The sequence below is a fragment of the Diuraphis noxia genome, unplaced genomic scaffold, assembly GCF_037042655.1.
Source record: "Diuraphis noxia isolate RWA-SAM2 unplaced genomic scaffold, SU_Dnox_SAM2 contig0003, whole genome shotgun sequence".
Lineage (NCBI taxonomy): Eukaryota > Metazoa > Arthropoda > Insecta > Hemiptera > Aphididae > Diuraphis > Diuraphis noxia.
This window is the reverse complement of record NW_028301713.1, coordinates 69,872,496-69,896,815: the sequence shown is the minus strand read 5'-3', so window position 1 is coordinate 69,896,815 and position 24,320 is coordinate 69,872,496. Positions and strand designations below refer to the sequence as shown.

Here is a 24,320-nt window from a genome sequence, read left to right as displayed (position 1 = left end):
GTTTTGAAAACATGTCCACACACGTTTGACAGTGTCCGCAAAAACAACAACAAAACCAAAACCTTTTGATGTTTACCGACACCGCTCGGGACACGACTTTGTTTTTCAAAACACGAACAATTTGTTGGAAAAAACAAAATTGTTTTACTTTTGTCGTCTCTGCGTGGACCCGGCATATAATTATAAATATTGTCATTGCAAATAATGTCAATGAATTGTTTGAACAGATGTTTACACTAATGATTATTGATAATAAATTAATAAGTAATGACCTTTAAAATTGATTTATTAGATGAGTAATCAATATTAAATATTGTAGTAGAAAATTTGAAATAACCGGAAGTCCATAGTCTATACTATAAAATATTATTTATAACTTATAAGTAATGGTACTAATGGAAACTGTTTGAGATAGAAAGATAGTATAAATTCTATTTTTACAATCAAATTTATCAATAATACACTTAATGCATTTTGTATTAAAAATTTTAATTTGTAAAAAGTAAAAGCTAAAATTTTAAAATCGTTTGATTAACAAAATACGTGAAATAGTAAAATATTTAATATTTATACATTTATTTAAAGGCTTTAAAGCATAAAATGTATGAATATGTATACAATAATATATAAGGACATGTTGAAATGCGTAGTTTATCGACTGTTATAGTGGCCTACATTTTGTTTCAAAACTCCACTACTAATTAGTATCACTATTTACTGTCAGGTATTCAGGTATACATAATTATTCTTAATATTTAAAGGCACGAAAGAGAAGTTACAAAACAATCTGAAGTTTCATATAGACATATAGTGTGTCTCGAAAAGATTCTCACGATCTCAAAAGCGTTCGGTTTTCGGAATTAAGTATCACGTGAGAAAATCTAAGCAAAAAAGGTCAAATGCGCCCAAACTTAATTTAGATTAGTGGTCTAGAAACATTTAGTCCACAAATTCTTTCAGTGGGGCCCACAATATCATTTTTTTTAAATAAAATAATTATTAAAAATAAAAATATTTACTAACATTAATAACTGTAATAACTGTATATTACAAGAATAATGAATAAAATATATTATAATAAGTAACACATAACAATTAATATAGACATTAAAGTTATAATTTTGTGAATTATCGTCTTCAGTATCGATGATTTTATGATGAAAAATAACAATTACTTTGCTAAGAATAAACGGAAACTAAATCTGAATACACCGTTCAAAAATAGACGTTTCACTGAATTAACCAATTAACACAACGAAAAATCAAAACAGTGCCTTTTAAACTGATTAAGTAATAGATCCGTAACATTTCAACATTTGTAAACTACTGAACTACATAATATTATCAATGGTGGTATTGAACGTGTTAATATTGAATAGTGACCAATTATATATTTATATGAGTAATGAGTGAACGAGGACTGAGGAGTCAGTACTCAGTTCTCGCGTGGACACCCGTTGATTAACACTACTGTCATTATTTGCCGTGCTCTACGTGTATCCGGTGTCAATAAATTTACATGAAATTTAATGTGATATATTCCGTGTGATCTTCGTGTATCGTGTATGGTTTACATAAAATTGTGATCACTGTGCAGTTTCAGGCCCTTCGAACTGGTTGAAGGAAAGTAAGTTTATAATTAGTTGTTTAAAAACAGTATTACTATATACTATTTACGTTCTTTGTAAATTGTTGTTAGCGTAAAGTTGGTCGTAAATCCTCAATAATTTTTTATGAGTGTCTAAAGTTTTTTATGCAGTACTTATATCTGAGATTTAAAATGTTTACGAAAGAATTTTTTTTAAAGTTTTCCTAGGTTTATAAAAAAACTATTACAAAATAATATAAATTAAGTTATTTATAGACATTTAAAATTAAAATTTTTGTTTTTTGTTCCAAAAATACCAATAAAATGTTATTCATTAGATATAATATAAGCTTGAAAATGTAATGCAAGAATTTTTATTAGTTGTTATTATTGTAGTTGATGAATATTAGATAATCATATACATAATTTTTTTTATAAGTATTTAAAGTTCCAATTTTTACATTTTTCAGAATGTCGAATATTTTCTAAATATTTTGGAGTTAAAAAAACTATAAGATGTTCAATTTTAAAAACAATTTCTTTATAGTTCAATTTCAATACTTAAGAATTAAACATTTTAAACCAGGTTTCTCATAAATAGTTCATGCTGTAACCTAAAAATCTAAAAACCATATTACTATACTATACTTTATTTTTACAGTAAATTTAAGTTTAAATTATACTGTAGAGATATTATCTGTATATCTTTAATCTTTACCTTGTTTACCTTCAAAATATAATGTTATAATAATTAATTTAAAAATTTGTAATATCATACAATGAAAGTTTGGGTTTAATAAACTGACGAAAAACAATACAATGTTATACCTATGTCCTATATGCATATCATACTTATTTAACTATGTACAGCTAGGGTGCCGTAGCTTAATATAATGCAACTTTATTATTGCCTGTTGTAGTCTGTAGATGGATAAAAGAGCGGGGTTGGGTTTGGTTTAATGGAAGCATTGTGACCCGATGAACCCATCACTCCCCCATTCACATTGACTTTTTTAAACTAATCTATTTAATATTTTTTTATAATTTATATCTCATTTCAAAACCATGGTCCATGAATCATGATGCTGATGCCCAAATCTTGTTAAAAACTTTATAATATAGTTTTATATCCTAAGTAGCTTATTATAGGAGTAAAAATTCTATGCATAAGCATATTATATTGACATTTTTTTCCTTTAATCCAAATAAATTGTTTGTCAGTTACCTCCAGGATTTGGCTTCATAACTAAATTTAATAAAACTTTTTTGCATATTTTAATCGAAATTCATATATTATTCTTATTATATTGTAATTTCTAGTTTTGAATATTTATTTGAAAAAACTAATGTAAGAATCGTATTTATCTATGATGAAAATCTAATTATGGTTTTGCTCGTCATAATTAGGTTACTATTTATAAACATGGTCGGGTTTTATCGGTGTATTGATTTTATTTTAATAAGCGGAGGTTACATTGACATTTGTTATCTTCATCTTGCAATTGCTACATTTTACGCTTAGCAGATGACGTTTACTCCGTGAAAAATTTAAAGTGAATTGACCTCCAACGAAGTTTAAAGATAAGATTATTATTTGGGCAATATCATAGGCTTTTTAATATATTTTAATTTTAAAGCGAGTTATATTAAAATGTACAAACAATTAATATAAATATTAAACAATTTCTAAAAATTCCTAAATACCAAGGTGGAGGCGTTACATACTGCAATTTGTTCAAGAGTTTTTAATAAAAATTTTATATATAGTAGAGCAGATCGATGAATTTCTTGATACATTGATATTTATTCTTATCTCTTATGTGTTATATCACCTTCAGATGCTCTGATTTTCGACTTCAGCATCTTTTCCAGCAGCAAAGTTAATCTATTAAGAACTTTTTTTTTTTTTGGGGGGGGGGGAGTATTTCAATAGTTTTCAAAAGCATCTGGAAAGCAGTTTGCAATATTAAAAATACATGGGCACATTTTTGTTTTTTAAGCGTTTCAAGTTCAAATGTCGACATTATGTATCAAACTGAAAACTTAGTTAATTTGTTTTAATTAACATTGTATTAAATGTTACATTTTTATAGTTAAACATTTAAAATAAGGTTTCTATAATAATAAGTATTTATGTTCAAATCATAAAATCTAAAAAATATGCAAGTTTTTTTATAGATATTTTAAGCTTAAATTTGAAGAAAGATATTATAGTCTATAGATACATATTTAAACGAAGAATAACGATTTTAGTTATTTTGTTGTAATTAGTTGGAATTTTAAAGTATATATTATTATATTTTGTAGTTACAAATACACAATGATTATTTAAAATTTAATGTTTTTGAAATAAATCAATAAAATCTACTGTATTCTAATAGTAAAATAAATTACGTATTTTTGTATATTGACCAATACGTATCTTAAGTAGATGTATAAATGTATAGGTACATTACTAGTCAATTGTGTGTTTTAATTTGTTTAATTATTTATGACGAGTTCAGCTAACCATATTATATACAAAAGTTAACATTTTTCATTTTTTCATTTAATTACAATTCTTAATTATTCAACAATAATGTGCAAATCATATGGGAACGGACTTAAATGCCATAAAAAACATATAATATAACTCATACTCATATGTATGCAGTGGCGTATTTAGAGATTTGATGCCCTGGGTACATATAATTTGTTGCCTCCAAAATTTTAACATTTATTTACCTTTGTTTTATGATCATTAAAGAATAACAACATTATCATACATAGAAGTTTAGAACATGATATAATATGAAGCATAACATACATTGAAACATTTAATTAAACAAAAGAAACATTAACATTTATATTTTACGATGAGATTTTTGGGCAGCAAAATCTTCAATGACTTCATTATAACTTATTATAACTTCATTATTAGCCTTAAAATAAGTGTTTATGCTAGGAACTTTTGCCATAATATTTGCAATTTCAATTTTTTAATTTTTTGCTTTCTTGCGATTACTAGAACCACTAGGCTGCGTTCTACTGGTTTTAACCATCTGAATACCATAAGCAATTTAACGAAATTAAAAGCAAGAAGCATTAAGCATTTAATAATTATATTTTACATATTATATTGCCAATAACAAAATAATTTAAAAATACATACCGTATATAAATGTTAAGTAGATTGCAGTGATTGCACAGAATATTGTGAATGCCAAAGCCCAAAAGAATAAAAAAAATGTAGACTTTAGTATAAAGGAACGCTTTATTAAACAGTATCACGAAGCACGGACGTACTAGTCAAAGCAAACGCATCGTAATTAATATGTTGCCATAATAGTTAGTACATATACGCCGCCCGCCGACGATGTAAAAATAGGTATTATTGACGACTGATGACTGACGGGTTCCGGGGTGTCTCTGAATTTCCCATAGAATAATTTCCTGATATGTACAATATACATCACAGATAAAGTCATCGCTACAACTATACATATAAGTCATACAACTTTATAATACATACTATTATACTATACAACCGCTATCGTGTTTTATAAATAACCAATTTGTATTTCTGAAATTCCGCGTGTTTGGTCGAGACGGTCGAGTATTATCAGTGATAATACCGTCTCGACCTAACCATTATCTTTATAATAATTGAGGGAGTAAGCACAAATAACTTATCATGTAACACTATTATTATTAGCTTTTTTAAATAAAAAATTGATGCCCCTTGAAATTTGATGCCCGGGGCGATTGCCCCCTCTCGCCCCCCCCTAAATACGCCTCTGTATGTATGTATGTATGTTGTTTTTAATTAAAAATGCCGTAACTATGGTTATTCATCAAGAAATGTGCTTATAACTCATATAAGAAACAAATATTGCCGCAATTGTAATTAAATATAATCAATGTTTAGCAAAAACGCCGTAATCACAGTTTGCTAGGGAAGATTGCCGTATCTTTTTTTTAAATACGGCGTTCTTACTTAGCACTTCATTATAATCTATATTTACGGCATTGTTGTTTAGAAAACTGGTCTTCAATAAGCCGTATCTTAGAATTTAATTTAACAATTTTGGGAAAATATAACAGTACATAAACAATAATTTATCTAAATTATATAATATATTAAACTGCTGCATATGCATCTCTTTTAATAATTTATTTTGTGTATCTCATATTTTCATATATTTTGATTTTAATTTTAATTTTTATGTATATTAAAAATGTATAAAGACTAGATGACTTTGATTTCAAGATAAATATATTGTAATTACATTCAAATTGTGTTATAAATTAAAACTAAAAATTAGTATTGATAATATACGGCGTTATTTCTTCAATTGTTAGTGATTATAAAAAAAAAAAATATTACATTTTGGTACGCTACGGAAAAAATCCGTAACCAGAATTACGGCATTTTTGCCAAGTAAAAGTAACCTATTCTAAATAATTAAGTACGTACTTAGTATGAATATCAAAATATAAGAATATCTTGGTGAATTAAAATTTTTAAATAAAATTAAATAGCTCCATTGCATTCATTAAGTATATTTCCGTAAGAAAATATGTATTTTTACTTTAAAAATATTATATTTATGAAAATAGAACTACCAAAAACTACTAAACATAAAAATTCATTTTTCTCGAAATGGCATGAAGGAAACTTACGGCATTCTTCCTTAGGACGGCAGTATGTATGTACTATGTATGTATGTATTTATGCATGTATGTATGTATGTACGTGTGTCTACACGAGTCAACGATAATTTTGTCTGGAGTCAGGGTTTATTTGATCGGTAAAAACATATAAATATTTATTTTTAATTTTTTTAGAATGAATGTTATTCTACATTTTTATCAAATTTATATTCCTATATAAAAATGGCTTAAAAACATGAAAATGCACTAAAAATATCAACAAATGCTTTAAAAATATAATAAAGTCTTAAAAATACACAATAGTTAGGTAAATTTTTAATTCCTTCTCCTTGATGTATGAAAATAAAGTTTTGTGTTTGGAAAGCAATGTTTTCGGACATACAGAAAAATATGCTATTTGCATTCAAATCGGTTCCTTATATGATAATATTGGTAATCATATAGTATCATAGTGTTTATATAATCAATGATGGTATTATGATTTATGAGACTGTTTATTAAGTAAAATAATAATAAATTTATTAAAATGTATTATTAAATCTCGTATTTAAAGAATTCCTTTATTGTTATTCGATAAATAAGTACGTAATTGTATATTCGTATCATCGTATCCCAAAAAAATACCTAAATCGTATGCAACAGCTAGTTACTATAACTCATAAAGTCATTACCTATTTTCCGTGGTCTGCTTATTACAGGAATAAAGCTTATTATTATTAATATCATTCATTAATATTCTTTATTAATTATTATCTATAAATATAAACAATTATTAATTATGTCTAAAAAATGTATTCCGTTTCGATGATTGGTGAATTTATGTGCTGAGACATCGTAAGTTTATAATAATTCATTCTTATCCATACCATTCTAAATGAATGTCCATCGTCTTTTAATTATTTTATTATTGATACACGTTGTGTTTAAAATTTTTAATTTAAAAAGATAACATTGTGTTACAATTATATAAATAATTATATTATAATATCATATATGTTAATTAAACAAGATTGATTTTACATCATAACTTTAAGTTATTGTAATAATTATTTATTGCCGTAGTGCATTCTTTATATTTATTGTACAATTTATATTGATATTTCGAAATTCACGTTCTGTCATCATACATATTATAATATTTTTAGTTAATTTAAAAGGACGACTCACCTGTATGATTATAATAAGCAAACGTAAAGCATGATGGCAAATTTTACGATCACAATAATACGTTTTACTGTTATTTTTAAAATTACAGTGAATGACTCATGAATAAATCTAAAGGTTATGATTATTTTAAAATATTCAAAAAATGTAGTTTCACAAAGGTCATAAATCACTAATAAATAATATTAATAACATCTTCCGAGATACCCTAGAATCTAGGGCCTAGATTATTAGTGGTTCCAACGGACCAACGTTTTTATTCTACGTCTCCCTCAAATTAGACTAATTAGAGTTCAGACGACCTTTTATATTTTAGTGATAAAAATGAATTATATAATATATAAAATTGTTATCGATAGGCGACCGTTTCAAAATTAATCTATTATTTTCGATTTTACTGGTTGTAAAATGGCATAATAATTTTAGTTTAACAACAAAATTTTTGTTACTTCAGCATCATACCATATTCGCTCCGCACAGTATCTTAATTCCCCACGGTTGGGATCCACTGTCCAATAGATAATAATCTTATCTTTATATTGTATCATGGGTAAATTCACTCTCTAATTTTAAAATTATCAAAGTAAAATGGATAATTGTAAATTTTGTAAAAATGTTTCTATGACTACGATGGAGGCAACATAGAGAGTGTATAGCATCCGGTTTAATTTGATAAAATAATTAAAAGTTATCAAAATGTTCGAACTTTTTTTCTGAAAATTTTTGGATGTATCGAAATTACAATTAAGAAATTAGTGTATTAATTGGGTTTTTTAATTATATGTTTATTTTTAATTATTATATTTATATCTATATATTATATGTACTATTATTATGTGCAGTGAATTGATAGATTGGTGAAGGTTATGATAAAATGAATTAGGTACCTACACCAATGACCCAGTATGCTGCTAAGTTATTTTTGAAGGGATGGCATTGAATTTATAGTGAGTAGTGGCAACAACTAAAATAACAAAGTAGCTAGGTTTAACAATACTAAAATGTATTGTATTTTTGTATTATGCTCTGTATTAATGCGTATGTTATAACTCTTATAACATATATATGATGATAAAATATATAAAACTTTTATGTCTTCGTGAATAATATTTTTGAAATACAAAAAAATAAAATGAACATTGTTTTTCTTCGTTTAAATTTCTTATTTGTCCTAACATCGAAATATTGTTCATATGTTTATATAATGTTTTATATTTTTTAGTTTCCATGTAAATTAATGATGAGGAACCTTGTATTCGATTTTCTATCCTAAGCTATTAAAATTTATAATTTGTCAAAATTTGAACTTCAAATGCTTCTATATTATTTTATAGCAGTTTTAATAACAGCCTTTGAGAATAATTTTGTCGTATTATTAGATTGTGAGCGGAGCGATGAATGTATTGATTTTACCATGATGTGTTTTTTTTTTTTTTGTGTGTGTCTGTCATCACGTTTTGGGGCAGTAAAAATGCTTCGATTTTTGACTTCAGTACCTCGTTCGATCAGAAAGTGAATCTACTTTGGGGGGTCAAAAGTAAAAAATTCTTAATACTTTTCTAAATAATTGAGAAAAACAAACTAAAAATTAAGGGAAAAACGGGAAATTATACGCACACTCATTTTTCGACAAAATCGATTTTGGTTTTTGATGTAACTTTAAAACAAATGACCATAGATACATGAAATTTTCACCTAATTTTTATATAAATATATTCTATCCACCATTTAATTTTCAAAAAATTTCGACTTAAGTTGAACTATTCATAGGCATTTCAAATTTTCGATCATTATTAGTTTTTTTTAAATTAATATCGATAAAAATTTATTTGTTGGGTAGAAAAGCTTGAAAATTTAATACAAGGCTCTTAACATATTGTTACAATAGCAGTTGAAAAATAAAATAAATTCATAGTCACAATTTTTTTTTATAAGCATTCAAAGTTTTAATTTTGACAAAATACGTAAAATTCACGAAAATTCACAAATTATTTTAAGCTAGAAATTCATAAAAAATTTTCTTTTTAAATCTAAGATTTAAAAATTTAATACAAAATTCCTTACAAGTTTTTCAATCTTTATCACAAATAAAAATTCCACCTGAAATTCAAATTAAATTTTTATGAGCATTTGAAATTTAAATTTTTACAACATTGGATTTTCACTTTTAGCGATTTCCTTATTTTGGTGTAACTCTAAAACAAATTACCACAGATACTTCAAATTTTGACTGAATGTTTATATAGGCATTTTATATATTTGATAAAATTTTCAAAATATTTAGATTTGTTTTGAGTTGTTTACTGACATTTTAATTTTTCAACTTTATTAGTTTTTTTTTTCTATAAATATCGATAAAAATTTATTTGTTCGGTAGAAAAGCTTGAAAATTTAATACAAGGCTTCTAACACATTGTAACAATAGAAGTTAAAAAATATTAAAAATTCGTAGGCACAATTTTTTTTTATAAGCATTTAAAGTTCAAATTTTGACTAAATACGTAAAAATTATCTTAGATAGAAATTCATAAAAGTTTTTCTTTTTAATTCTAATATTTGAAAATTTAATACAAGGCTCCTAACATATTTTTACAATAGAAGTTGAAAAATAAAAGAAATACATAGTCACAATTTTTTTTTATAAGCATTCAAAGTTTGAATTTTTACAACATATTATGTAAAAATCACGAAAATTCGTAAATTATTTTATGCTAGAAATTCATAAAAGTTTTTTTTTTTTAATTCTAAGATTTGAAAATTTAATACAAGGCTTCTTACATATTTTTAAAATAGCAGGTGAAAAAGAAAAGAAAAATATAGTCACCATTTTTATTTACAATAGCATTTAAATTTTGAATTTTGAAAACTTACGTAAAAATCACGAAAATTCGCAAATTATTTCAAACTAGAAATTCATAAAAATTTTTCTTTTTAAAACTAAGATTTGAAAATTTTTAATAATCTATAATATATCCTAGACAGATAAATAACCGCCTTCGCTCAGAATCGTTTTTCGTATACAATGATATAATATCATTGGATTCAAATTTAATTCCATCCATTACAGTAACCCACTTGTAACCTACTGTACAGCAGAGCGACATACACGACTTACCCGCTTTTTTAAGTTTGTGGTTTATTTACTCATGTTACATGTAAGTATAACCTATAAGAGATAGAATTCTGGACTGAAAATATGTTTACCCTATATCCCCCCCAGAAGATTAATAAAATCCGTCACATTTTTGATATTATCTTGGAGAATATCAGCTGATATTATCAGCATTATTTATTCATATATAAAAATATTAATACGTACTCATATTAATAATCATATTATAATATAATAACTACATTATATTATCTCCATTTTTTTGTCAATTCTATATTTTTTTTTAATTTTAATCATTTGATTGAGGTATATGAATATAATATAGATTATATTTTTTAAATAATTTAACATATTATACATACTAGCTTAATATTGTAAACCTAATACCTATTATATAGCAATATAGCTTTACAAATTATAATAATCATAACTTATATTATATGTCTATGTAATAAAATAAGTCATTATACTGAGTATAAGGTATAAATCTACAATACGCGTAATTATGTATAATATGCGATATATGCGTGTTATAAGTTACCATTATGAGAAATATTTAAAGTATTTTTTTTCAATATTTCAAAGTAAATACAAACTTATAATCTTTAAATCGTTAAAAATAATGTTATATTTCCTGATGTTTTCTTAGAATTATTCTTTAAAAGTCATAACAATTTAATATAACTTTTCTATACATTAACAAGTACAGTTAAACTTAAAAAAACCTTGTTACTGTGTAATTTGTATCATAGTTTATAATATTAAATATCAGGGAAGAATTTTATACTAAAGTTAAATTTTTCAATATAACTATCAAATTTTCATACTCAAAAATAACAGTTTAACCTTTAACTGTATCCAGTTGACCTAATAATGTATTTAATGTTGCATTGTCGTTTGTTGTGTTTATGTGTATGATGTACGTAAACAGTCAATACAAATTTAACATAACTCAATATTTGCTAATTGATATAAAACATTTAAAATATATAAGTGTACGTGGGTTTATTGGTTGAGGCGAATAAAAATGTTTTAAATAATAGTTTTCATTCACTATGAAATATCCAAGTACTACAAATACACTTTGTTTTCATTATTCATCACTAGGGAACAGATTTACATGAAAATTGCATTTTTCTTTCTGAATGTCCGAAAATATATAGCTTTACAAGCACAAAGTTCATTCCATACATCAAGGAATTAAAAAATGTAACTTTTATTTTGCATTTTTGACATTTTTAGTGAATTTTTATGTTTTTAAGCCATTTTTATATAGGAATGGATAATTTTTTTTTTTAAGTAGATTAACATTCAATTTAAAAAATAAAATAAATATTTATTATGTTTTTACCGATCAGATAAACCCGGACTCTAGACGAAATTATTGTTGACACGTATATATAAATTATATACATACTGGGATACATACATACCAATACAAGTTATGTGTATTGAATTCAAATTTTTTTTATCAAATAAATTTTTCATAATAATGTGGTTTTTAAGCATCAAGTCGTATTTTTTAGAACATTTATTTTTATTTTTTATAGCATTAATAAGTCCGTTCCCTATTCATCGCTTTTATCACTATTTTGAAAATGTTTGTGTGAGTTATTATTACAATTTAGACGTAACTTAATATTTGTATAAAAAATTAAAAATATTGCCAATCGCCCAAGTGCGAAAGGGTAATTTATATTTCCTCGTTTTGTCTGTTATCGCGTTGAAAAAGAATAATATATTTTATTTAGGTATATAATTAACACATTTTATAGGTGACTAATTAACTATATTAAGTAAAATTGATTAAAATTAAATAATATTAAATAAAATAAAATTAACTAATATTGACAATTGTATAGTGTCGCATGCCGTTTATATATGCTACCTACAATATTGAATACAATCAAAATTACGAGTAGTCTATGTGAAGGTGAACTATATCGACTTATAATTATTGAGTAGATACTAGATAGACCTAGAAAAAAAAGCGTCAGTAAACTACTATGATCAGTCGATTAAGTGCATCGGGCTATCAGCTGCTGTAGCGTGTCGATGATAAATATATTCTCGATTGGTTATTTTATGATGACTGCGTTATTATTGATTTATATTTTATATATACGTGCTCACTGCTAATACGTGATACGTCTACTCATTTCGTACTATAAATTATAATAATAGCTGTAACTTTGTCAAAGAAAATGAACTATACTGTACGTTAAAATATAAATACGTTTTAAGACTTTGGGTAGTACAATAATAGTGTAAACGTGAGTACAGATGATAGGTAACGGATAAAAAAATATATCGCTTATCGTTAGGTACACACTATACATACAGATAACTTAGCTATAAGTATCACTGTTATATTTATATTAATTTTTATTTACATTGTAGAACACAGGCATCACCAGCATTCTATAGGAATATAAGGAACCTATAGAATATAATTTTTTTTTAGGAATTTATGACGAACGTAACCGTTCATTTGGTCATTACGGAAGAACGATAAATCTGAATACTTATACAATTTTATTTTGCGTATAAATGCATATTTTTAGTTTTTAGGGCAATTAATTTTTTTATACTTTATGAAACACATTCTTATTTTAAATAATACAACCGAAATATAAATTTATTTTTAATTTTTTGGTATAGTAAGTCTTTTAACTAGCTTTTACGCACGTTTTTTCCTAGAAAATAATAATTTTATAAATTATATTAAATACGTAGAGCTGTAAAACGTAGAACTAATAAATCTATTTCAAAATAATAGGCAAGTTTAGTTGAACAATATATAAATAAATATAACCTATTCATGATTTATTTTTAAAATGCGTGTTTTAGATGTATTTTTTATTTTTCAAATAAATGTATATTTGGGGACTTTGTATGGCTACTAGTCCTCCACCCTAATTATATTATATAAATACTGAGGTAAATACTATTAGTGGATAAATTGAAATAATAACCAATACGCGGCACTACTTGCGTATCAATAATACATTTTTACGGAACGGAAAATATAAATTTCCCTTATCGTTATTTACCATTACGCTTTGACGCACTCATAATAAAAGTATAGAACGTAATGACGGTAAGGTAAACAATACGCCAATATTTAGTAACAAACTAACAAAATGTGTGTCTAGTGTCTACGTTTGCTCGTACGCCTATTCATTATTATGGTATCGCGTCACGCCATCCGCCCATCGAACCTAATAGCTATATTATTGTATACGTTATAGCGTTAATATCATTTATTCAATCATATTATTGTAAATTTGCAGCATAATCGTTTACGACATTATTGTATCTCGGATTAAAGATGCATAATTGCGTAAGACATAATTTATTGTGTGCGCGACAAATCGCTCCAGAATGACTGAAGAGGAGTAACGAAATTCACGTGGTTCCGGTAAAATCACAAAATGGTTTGTTCCGTGCCTCTCCTCATCCCTTTTTCACATCATACACACACACACACACTTACTGTAAGCATTATTTTTAAATTATGATGAACAAAATGCATAATATTATGATATAATCGATCGTCTAGTTGGGAACAACAGAGTCGAAAATCTGAATTTAATAATACATCGCGTAATAAAAATGTGTGGAGCCGTAAATTAAGCCTCAGCCATGATCTAAGTGCGTACGTCAACGCCGGTCTTCGCGCCGACGCGTCCAAACTGGATTCTATGATGACAGATACACAGAGACACGGAGCACGTAAAATAGCACAAAATTGCTGTTTTGCAACCGATCGAACGCAGTGTTGTCACTAAAAACAAAAATCGCCAACCTAAATCATTATTTTCGATTGGCAGATGAGTCACAGCTCACAACCATCACGACGGCGCGGGCGCACCCACCGAACAATAGTACTACAGTAGGCACACCACAATATCACATGATTAGTGAATGCCGAATGGTGATTACATGCAAGGAACACCACCAGCCACCCGGTGACGGGTGGCGCAAATAATTCGTTCGGCCGCTACCGGCGGCAGCACAAGCGGCGAAAACTGTATCGGTTCTCCCGGCCGAATGATTAAAATCCGTATCGCACGGAGGGATCCGACGCCGCCGCCGCGACTCGGTACGATATCGCTGTATTAGCAGTATGTGTACGGCTTTTCTTGCTCAGTTGCCTCTTCCGCCGGCAGCGCCCCCATTTGTGTCCGCGACGTCGCCGCCGCCAAATCGTTTTTTCGCGTTTTGTCGTGAGCGTGACATTATTTTCTGATTTGGTCATCGCGACAGTTGTCGTTTCATCGGTAAAATACTTAAATTAGGCGCACGTCGGTTCCGCGAATAGGCGTGAACGTTCTATTCGCCGTCCGGCCCGTTAGACTTCGGGACGTCCAGCCCGGTGGTGCCCAGTCGAGCGCACTCCGTCACTAAGGAAAATTCCGTCATCGTGTAATGAACGTGGTCGTCCAGTCATAGTGGTTGTACGTCGTTACAGGTACGTACGGATGCGTTTATTTATTTCGTATTCTCGGGCAAGCGTATCCCCCGTTGTCGGCCGACCGGTGAGCGAGCGAGCTTCTAGCGAATGAGCGCGTGCGCGCGCCCGGCCGTCCGACCGCACACGTGACACGCAGAACTGTTGTAGCCGCCCGCCGCCGTAAGGCCTACAACAAGTGTTCTGCCACCGCTTGTGCGGCTCTCGTGCTGCGACCTTGGGCACGTGTTCGTCGAAACGGCGTCGTGGCTGGTTAGTCGCTATTGACCGGGAAAAAAACGATGTTTTGGTAGCTGTTTAACTTGCGCATAATCCCATTAATTTCCTCCATCCTCTTCCTTGTCTCACAACTGCAAATCCTAATGCCGCGCAGAATTCTTTTGGTGCGAAAGGTTATCCAATCCACATTTCCCGACGGTTTCATTCGTTCTTGTACTCCGTGCACTATTCGACCGAATCAACTATCCTGTCCATTTGCATTCGCGCCAATATTATATTTAGATTTTAAAGCGATCGGTGTTAACACTGGACAATAAATTTACAGTTGGTACGCCGATAACTATAACTCACTGGTCACCACTCACCATGTCCACCCTACGGCATACACGGAGGCGCACTTACGAGTTACGACTTCCTTCGGGAAAATTAGGCGTTTCTGACGAACCACTCGAACCAGTCTGCAGTAGTTCCCCCCTGGTACTTTTAAGCCGGTTAAAATTAACGGGCAAAATTTTGCCGGTAAAATTCCCCCCCAACCGTCGGTTTACCGTTAATGGACATTTTTAAGAACCGTCCTTAATCGTTCTATGATTGTATTCATATAATTCGCGAAGATAAACTATTACTATAATGATAAGACGCTAAAACCGAAAAAAAAATAATATAAAAAAGGGGTGGGGAAATCGTTCACGTCGTCACTCATAAAGTTGGTCATAAATACACCACTTTGTCACCCGCATCTTCCCCGCGCAAGTGACACAACTGACAACCCGTGATAATAATGATATACACTTAAGACATCCGTTGGCGTGACTTTAGACTTAAGAGTTTTGATCTAGGGGGGCTAGACTCCCTATTCCATTTTTTTAGAATAAGATAACGTATGAGGGCAGTTGTCAGTCACCTACATACAGTGATAACACAAATATTGAATATTATTTGTATTAGTTTATATTAAACATAGAAGATATTTTTTAAATTGTTCAGCAAAAATGAAGTTAACGATATTATCTATAGACCATAATATTCATTTATTCTAACAAATTTGAGTGGGCTCCTAATAATTATTGGAGAGAGCTTTTAGCTCACCTCTAAGTTACGCTTGTAGTTACCACTCATACTTCTGTGTAACTACCTAAATTATATAGCCATCAAAATTTGTATTCCACATATTTTGTGTTCACTGTTCTTGTTGTTCTGTTGTTGCTCAAAACAAGTTGATTATTCTAATAACGGTACTTCACATTATAGGTACTTATGTATACTCATTATACTTATAATACTTATCGTTATCGCTCATATTTGCTTATATTTTTTGTGATTATTTGTTTGGTTTTTTAATTCGATGAATTATAATTATTCTCATAATTTTATATTGTGAAAAAGATGCCAAAGGAAATCATACATATTATGATAAATCAGTTAATAATCATAAGGTTGTTCAATTTTAGTATTTTATATTAAATTCATGTTTATTACGTAGTTAAATAAGACCATTAATTCATGGTTGTGTATTAGTACAATATAAAATTTAATATGTTAATAGGTATGGTGTATGATTTCTCTAATATAGGTATCAGTATGCCATCATAATATCACATAATTGTAATAACTACTTAATTTAGTTTTATCTACAACCTATTAAAAATCTCTGAATATTATAATTTCTAAGGAGTGATAAATCATGTTTTATTTAAAATTAATATTTTATGAAAGTATAATTTTATTAAATAAAATAATACTTAACCAAAAGGCATTTTATTCAGAAATTTATTAACTAGTTATAATTAATAACTTTCCGCACTAAAATAAAAGTCTTTAAATCTTATATATAGTTCGTCATATTGACATATTGTATGGTCCAGGAGTTCAGAATGTTTGAAATAAAATAATATATTAAACACTGACTATTGAGATACTAATTGTTAATAACTATTAAACTTTGTTTTTGTATACTACCTATCAAATTTATAATTTAATATTCTAGCCACTAGGTATTTGAATTAATTAAAAGAAAACCTTACCAGCTTTTTTTGTTGTACTTTAATCCTGAATACTTGTAAATTCTTTAAATTAAGTAAAAGAAATATAAATTACATAGTTATGCAAATTGATTTAAAATTTAATAAAATTCTAGGTACTAAACCTAGATTGTTTAGTATTATTTAACATTTTTTTTTAGAAATTTATTAATAATAGTAATAATTATTAACTTACTTAAGTAAAATAAATATTTATAAATCTAACATATTATAATACTCATTGCATGGTTCAGGAATTCAGGATGTTTAAAATAAAGTAATATATTAAATATTGACTATTGATTATTGAGATAGTTATTGTTATACTATTAAACATTGTTTTTGTATACTAAGAAATATATAATTCAGTATTCTAGCCACTAGGTATTTGAATTAATTAGAAAAAATATTTTAGATGCTTACCTATTTAATTTTAATTTGATTACTTTATAAAAAAACTTACCAGCTTTTTTGTGATTGTATTTTAATCGCAAATACTTGTAAATTCTCTAAATTAAGTAAAAGAAATACAATTTATAGATATGCAAGTTGATTTAAAAATTAATAAAATATTAGGTATTAAGCTTAGATTATTCAGTTTGATTTTCTTTTCGTATGAAATAAAGCACCATACTGGCCCACTGTGCTACTATTCTACAGCAAAGTAGGCCGCGGGCTATGGTTATGTAAAAAAATATGTGTAAATCGCAGAGATAATTACTATAATTATTTCATTTTTAAATTTATTTTAATGTTTTGATAAAAAAGTTAAAAAATATATGTTATTATTTAATGATTTCCAACAAAAATAAGAAGGTAGCGATTTTATAGAGTTTATTTTTCTGAAAACATTGATGTTTCAACATTTTATTTTCATTAATTTGCTGATTTTTAATAGTTTTTCTTTCAGTTTCAAGAAAAATTGCGAGGCGAGTTATTTAATGCCGTAGTGTTATCTAACATTCTCGTACGGCTGGCAAACGCTTTCAGTGTGCTTAGCAATAATCATATTTAAACAATTCACAATTTTTTTCGAAACTATAAAAAATATTAAAAATCAGGAAATTAATAAAAATTAAATTTGTAACGTCCACCTTTTGAGAAAAATAAATTACGATATCTTCAATTTTTTCAGAAATAATTAAAAAAAAAAATATATTTTTACTTTTTTACTGAAACATTCAAATATGAAATAATTATAGTTCTAATCCCTTAAAATCAGAATTTTGATATCTCCGTTATTTCGAGAGATATCGCAATGGGTAAATCCTCGCGGGACACTGTATAATTTAAATATAAGATTTGATTTGTCATACCCATGAAGAATAAAGATATCTTTATTCTTCATGGTCATACCGCTACTTAGTGATATTAGTTTATTCCTATGTATTGATATATTTTACATTTTCTTTGTAATCAACATAGAATAAGTTCCTTAAGTTTATCCTTATAAAATTTGGGTGAAGGTAAAAATACTTTTGAAGAAAATGTAGTATTTTGTTAGTTTAAGTTGGGCTGTTAAATTTAGGAAAGTGGACCAGTTGCTTACAAAGAATAGTGGACCAAAACACTTGAAGTTTGGCCCTGATGAAATACATGAAATACATCATATGTTTCATTTTATTTTTACTCTAATGTCATATTTTTACAGTTAATAAAATCAAGTTATGGACGAATCCAAAGGAATAACCCACAATGGGACAACACTTCTTACCCAACAAAATAGAAAACAACATCATCAAGCAATTGTATGGCGAAATGTCATGTTGTTTGGTTACCTTCATTTGGCTGCATTGTATGGTGTGTTACTAATGTTTACCTCCGCTAAAATTGCCACAACTATTTTTGGTATGTTCAATAACCTATATATTTTATATTTCTAACATAATAGTTAAATATACATTTTTTTCATTTAGCAATATTGATGTACCAAGTATCTTCAATCGGCATTACAGCTGGAGCTCATAGACTTTGGTCTCATCGGGCATATAAAGCCAAATGGCCACTGCGTGTGATATTAATTATATTCAATACAATAGCCTTTCAGGTATTTTTTTTTTATTATTATTTATTAACCATTAATTATTCTAAAAAGGTATTGAAAAAAAAAAATAAGTTATGTTTAATTTGTTTTCTTCACACTCATTTGAAGTCTGAATTTATACATTTAGTTTTTCTCTTGAGTAACAAGCTGGATATTTTAATTGGTAGAATAATTCTACCTATGAATTAAAAAAAAAATATTGTAAACTAATAAAAATAAAATAGAAATAAAATTTTTATTTAATGCATTAGTTTAAAAAAAATGCTGTTAAGTATAATATCTACCTATATGTTGTTTATATAGAGTGCTCATGTGGTGTAAATCACTCATTATTTCTAAAAACTATTTACTTTTTTCAAAATTTTAGTTCCATGCTGTTCTAGAACTATATAATTTTTTAATATTTTAGATTCTGAGTAGAGCGAGGAATGTATTTCACCCTTATATTTATTAGGTAAACCTCTATCAACTTTTGATTTACCTACCTATACTTAAAATTTCATAAACTAATAAGACTATTTTTTTTAATGAATTTTCACGTTTAAATTTTCATATTTCGTTAATCCGTTGACGAGATGTAGCCTCCTAAGCCTCCCAAAGTTGGATGGTTTTGGGTGGTGTTTGTATTAGGTGGTATTTACATACAAACACCACCCACCAAAACCATCCAACTTTGGGAAGCTATATCTCATTAACGGATTAGCAAAGAATGAAAATTTAAACGTGAAAATTCATTTAAAAAAATAGTCTTATTAGTTTATGAAATTTTAAGTATAGGTCATCATTTGAAAATCAAAAGTTGATAATGATTTACCTAATAAATATAAGGGTGAAAATATAAAAAAATTATAAAGTTCTAGAACGGAATGGATCTAAAATTTTGAAAAAAGTAAATAGTTTTTAGAAATAATGAGTGTTTTACACTTCGTAGCAGTGGCGTGCTGAACAGCTATATTTTGAGGCAACTGCCTCAGGGAAAATACGGGTGGGTGGGTGGATGGCACTAGTTTGATCATACATTTTAAATATCATATAAATGTATACGATTTTTTATTAAGTGAAAACCCTGATGGTTGTAGGGTGGATGTCAAAGTGTATAGTTTGCCTCAAATCTGAAAAATGTTCTGCACGCCACTGCTTCGTAGCCCATTAAAAATCCTAGCTCTTATATGTCTCTAACTGTGTGTTAAATTTGTATCCTATGATTACGCTAGAAATATATATATATATAAATAGAATCTATTTATATAGATATATATCTATTTAATAGATAATGGTTAAAATTTACGAAGTAATAATCTTACAATGATATTCATTTATCATCACATAAATTTATTCGTTTTATCGAGAAAAATCTGACAATTCAAATAATACAATTGAATGATATTTGGGCCTATTACTTTTTAACTTAGCATATATTCTGCCATTAGGTCTAGTAAATCTCTATACCATTTAATTTTTGTCGTAATCGGTTTACCAATTGGAATTGAAATACGTAAAGGATAAACTGATAGAAATACACTTTTATAGATATAGCAAGATAAATATTATTGTAAAAAATTGTTTTGATTTGTTTTTATTTGTACTTATGTTTTTTTTTTTTTTTTAAGTATAGTTAAATTAATTTTGGAATTAGTTCATGTAATCTGTAAAATAATAATAAATAAATATATATATATATAGATCAGTTTGTCCTAAACTGCTTGACCGTTTTTGACAAAATTTGGTAAAGAGATATATTAGACCTATGGACAGAAGATAGACCAAAACTAAAAAGCGACAGGCCTAACTATCATTCATAATCTTTTTGTTCGATTGTTTCTGAAGCTCGTTTTGCCATTTTCTTTCGTGCTTGAGGCGTTCAACTACTGATTGATCTTTTTTTGGGAGGCATAATTTAAGAGCTAGGATTGTTTACTGATATGAAGTGCACAGTTAAAAATAATTCAGGGATGTAATGTTATAATAATAATAAGCTACCATTTATAAATAAACAAAAAAATTTTTCTCTCATCTTACATATACTTATTAATTTATTATGCTAAATATATTAAATTGTGTATTTCTTAAAATAATTAAAATAAAATACACAACCCATTAATGTCGTGCATTTCTATATGACACATAGGTAGATCTTTTTTTAAAAGCTAATTTTAAATATTTTTCTCATTTTTCTTAGAATAGTAATTAAAAAAACTCCGCCCTAATGAGTTAATGTATTTTATATGTAAAATAGTCTAACAAATTTTATTATCTCGTCAAGTGTTACTGTTGGGTAACTCCCCTCAAGCATTCACTGCCAATATATCTATTTCTCTCATGTGCTTATTGCAATTATGTTTACAGATAGTATATTTTCTGTTAAATGTTAAAAAAAAATATATATGTTTTTAACGACTGGATCAACTTAAACAAAAATAATGAGATTTTAAAAAATAAAAATAAATAAATAATTGTTTAGAACAAAATTTATTTCATTTTTCAGGTCTTTCTTTTACACTCTGTAGTGTAGTGTGTTAAACAATGAATCTATTATTTTGTTTAAAATCCTTTAAAGTTCATTATTAAATTATCTTATTTATAAGCTATATATTATAACATTTAAATTTATGATACTGTATTGCTTATCTTCAATCCATTTACTCTAAATTATAAATAAAACAATTCTTTTTCATCTTTTAATTCATTTATTCTAGACTGTATTTTATGTTGGTGAAAGTGCTCATCTTTAACAAATTAGGCACAGAATATGGAATATTTAAAAATAAGTATGTCCTCTTAAGCATTTTTAGTTATATATGAGTGAATTAGAGCCAATAGTTGAACTTCTAAATTACTCACGTATAAAACGTGTATTATACTTAATGCATTTAATTTATTACCTTTAGTAATAGTTCCTATACACAAATTAATAAACTCATCAATCATAATGGTTACTACCATAATGTACTTATTTAATGATACATCTTTCATGTATATATATATTGCTTTTTAAAATATTAATTTTTTAATTGGAAACTGATTGCTTCTATCATAGTTAAAGTATTGATGTAAATTTAAATTGTGCTTAATTTAGTTGTTGGTTAACATCTTTTGTCAAATAAATATTTTTGGCAGAAAATAATAAGGATTAAATAATCCTCAATGTTTGTATAAATTTTTATTAATCGCAATGAAATATTTTACATGCAATAATATACATATATACAAATTCATTTTAAACTTTTAAATTGGAAATCTGAAAAATTAGTTAAAATCTTTTGCAAAGTACTTAAAAACAAAATTTTAATTATAAATACTACTTACTTAACCATTATAATTCAGATAAATATTATTGTCTTTTTTATTTTAATACATATATTTTTTTAAATGTAGTTAGATTATTTAAAATATACTTGTACAATATAGTTAATCTCAATATTAACATTTTACTATATCTACTTATTATTTTGCTTTATGTCAGTTTTTCATTTTAGAATATTATATTTTTGTTATATATAATATATTAAATATACTATCTGTAGTTTTTAGTTGTTCACAAATATTTTATTAAATTATGCATATTATGGCGACTTTTTTTTGTTGGATTTTAACAATATTTTTATGTTTTAGAACCATGTGTATGAATGGGCTCGTGACCATAGACTACACCACAAGTACAGTGAAACAAATGCAGACCCGCATAATGCCAACAGAGGATTTTTTTTTTCACACGTTGGTTGGTTGTTATGTCGAAAACATCCAGACATTATGGAAAAAGGACGTGGTATTGATATGTCCGATTTACTAGCTGATCCAATCGTTTCCTTCCAAAAAAAGTAAATTTGTATTAAAATTTAAATGTTATTTAATCGTTATGTAGTTTAATGATTTAATTTAACAATTCATTAGTGTTCTTAAATTTTGCTGCTTTTGTACCCAAGTTTGAGCATTTGCCTCATAACTACTCCGCAGTACTCCAGTCCCTTGACTTGTCCTCTTTTGCTGACAGAAGGGTTGAAACTAATTTTAATATTTCTTTGTAAGCTATTTAAAGATGATATTGGCCTTTTAAACGGTTTCAACTTAAAAATCCCATTCTACTCTCGTATTAACTTTTTAAAATTTATTTCTGTATGGATTGTCAATAAGTATCCATACTTTTGAATGAATTGCATATAATTATTATTAATCTGTTGTATTTATATTACTTATTTTTATGTTACTATTGAATTAATGTATATTTATTTATTATTTATACTTTTAAGTTTTAATGTTATCTCTAACCAAAGGCAGGTTCCTGTATTGTTGAAAATAAATAAATAATTATAATTTATAAATTACAGGTATTACAAGTTCCTAATGCCATTATTGTGTTTCATATTACCTACAATACTACCGGTGTATTGTTGGGGTGAAAGTTGGGTAAATTCTTGGTTTGTTGCCACTATGTTTCGATACACTTTCTCTCTTAATGTCACATGGTTAGTAAATAGTGCTGCACATATGTGGGGTGGAAGACCATATGACAGGTAATGTTTGAAGTTATTTTTATTTAACAAATGATGCCATAACATTTAACTTTTTTTTTTTAAATTTATTTTAGGTTCATAAATCCTTCTGAAAACATAACTGTAGCTTTATTAGCTTTGGGAGAGGGTTGGCATAACTACCACCATGTATTTCCGTGGGATTACAAGGCGGCAGAATTAGGTGATTACAAACTCAATATGACAACTGCATTCATTGATTTCTTTGCTAAAATTGGATGGGCATATGACCTGAAGACTGTGTCAGTTGATACTGTACGTAAACGTGTGGAACGTACTGGCATAAATGGTCACGGAGATACTCAATCATCGTGGGGTTGGGATGACAAAGACTTACCACAATCAGATCGTGAAGCTGCCACAATAATTAACAAGCAAGGATGAATGAATTAAACCAAAGCATATAATTTAAGTTTGTATTATGTATCAGTTCACTGTATTCTGAGTGCCGTGTGCATTATGTTGTATATATTAATATTATGTTTACCATAATTAAAGTTTATTTGTTTAAAATCA

At 27.4% G+C, this 24,320-nt stretch overlaps 1 protein-coding gene across 2 annotated transcripts; it reads left to right on the top strand.

Annotated features, from left to right (window-relative positions):
* Positions 1-1,442: 1,442 nt before the first annotated feature.
* Positions 1,443-24,320, top strand: LOC107164608 (acyl-CoA Delta-9 desaturase-like). Of its 2 annotated transcripts, none has more exons than XM_015512487.2 (6): positions 1,443-1,627; positions 18,883-19,079; positions 19,148-19,278; positions 22,888-23,093; positions 23,601-23,786; positions 23,861-24,320. In XM_015512487.2, exons 2-6 carry the CDS (start codon positions 18,899-18,901, stop codon positions 24,186-24,188), a joined length of 1,032 nt encoding a protein of 343 aa, XP_015367973.1. In that variant the 5' UTR covers positions 1,443-1,627; positions 18,883-18,898; the 3' UTR covers positions 24,189-24,320. The 2 variants fall into 2 exon arrangements, with proteins under 2 accessions (XP_015367973.1, XP_015367972.1); XM_015512486.2 differs by lacking the exon at positions 1,443-1,627 and adding an exon at positions 14,602-14,991.

Coding starts and splice junctions, on each gene's coding strand:
- LOC107164608 (XM_015512487.2), top strand. CDS start 18,899: ATGGACGAATCCAAAGGAATAACCCACAATGGGACAACACTTCTTACC. Junction 19,080..19,147: donor AATTGCCACAACTATTTTTG/GTATGTTCAATA, acceptor TTTTTCATTTAG/CAATATTGATGTACCAAGTA. Junction 23,787..23,860: donor GGTGGAAGACCATATGACAG/GTAATGTTTGAA, acceptor AATTTATTTTAG/GTTCATAAATCCTTCTGAAA.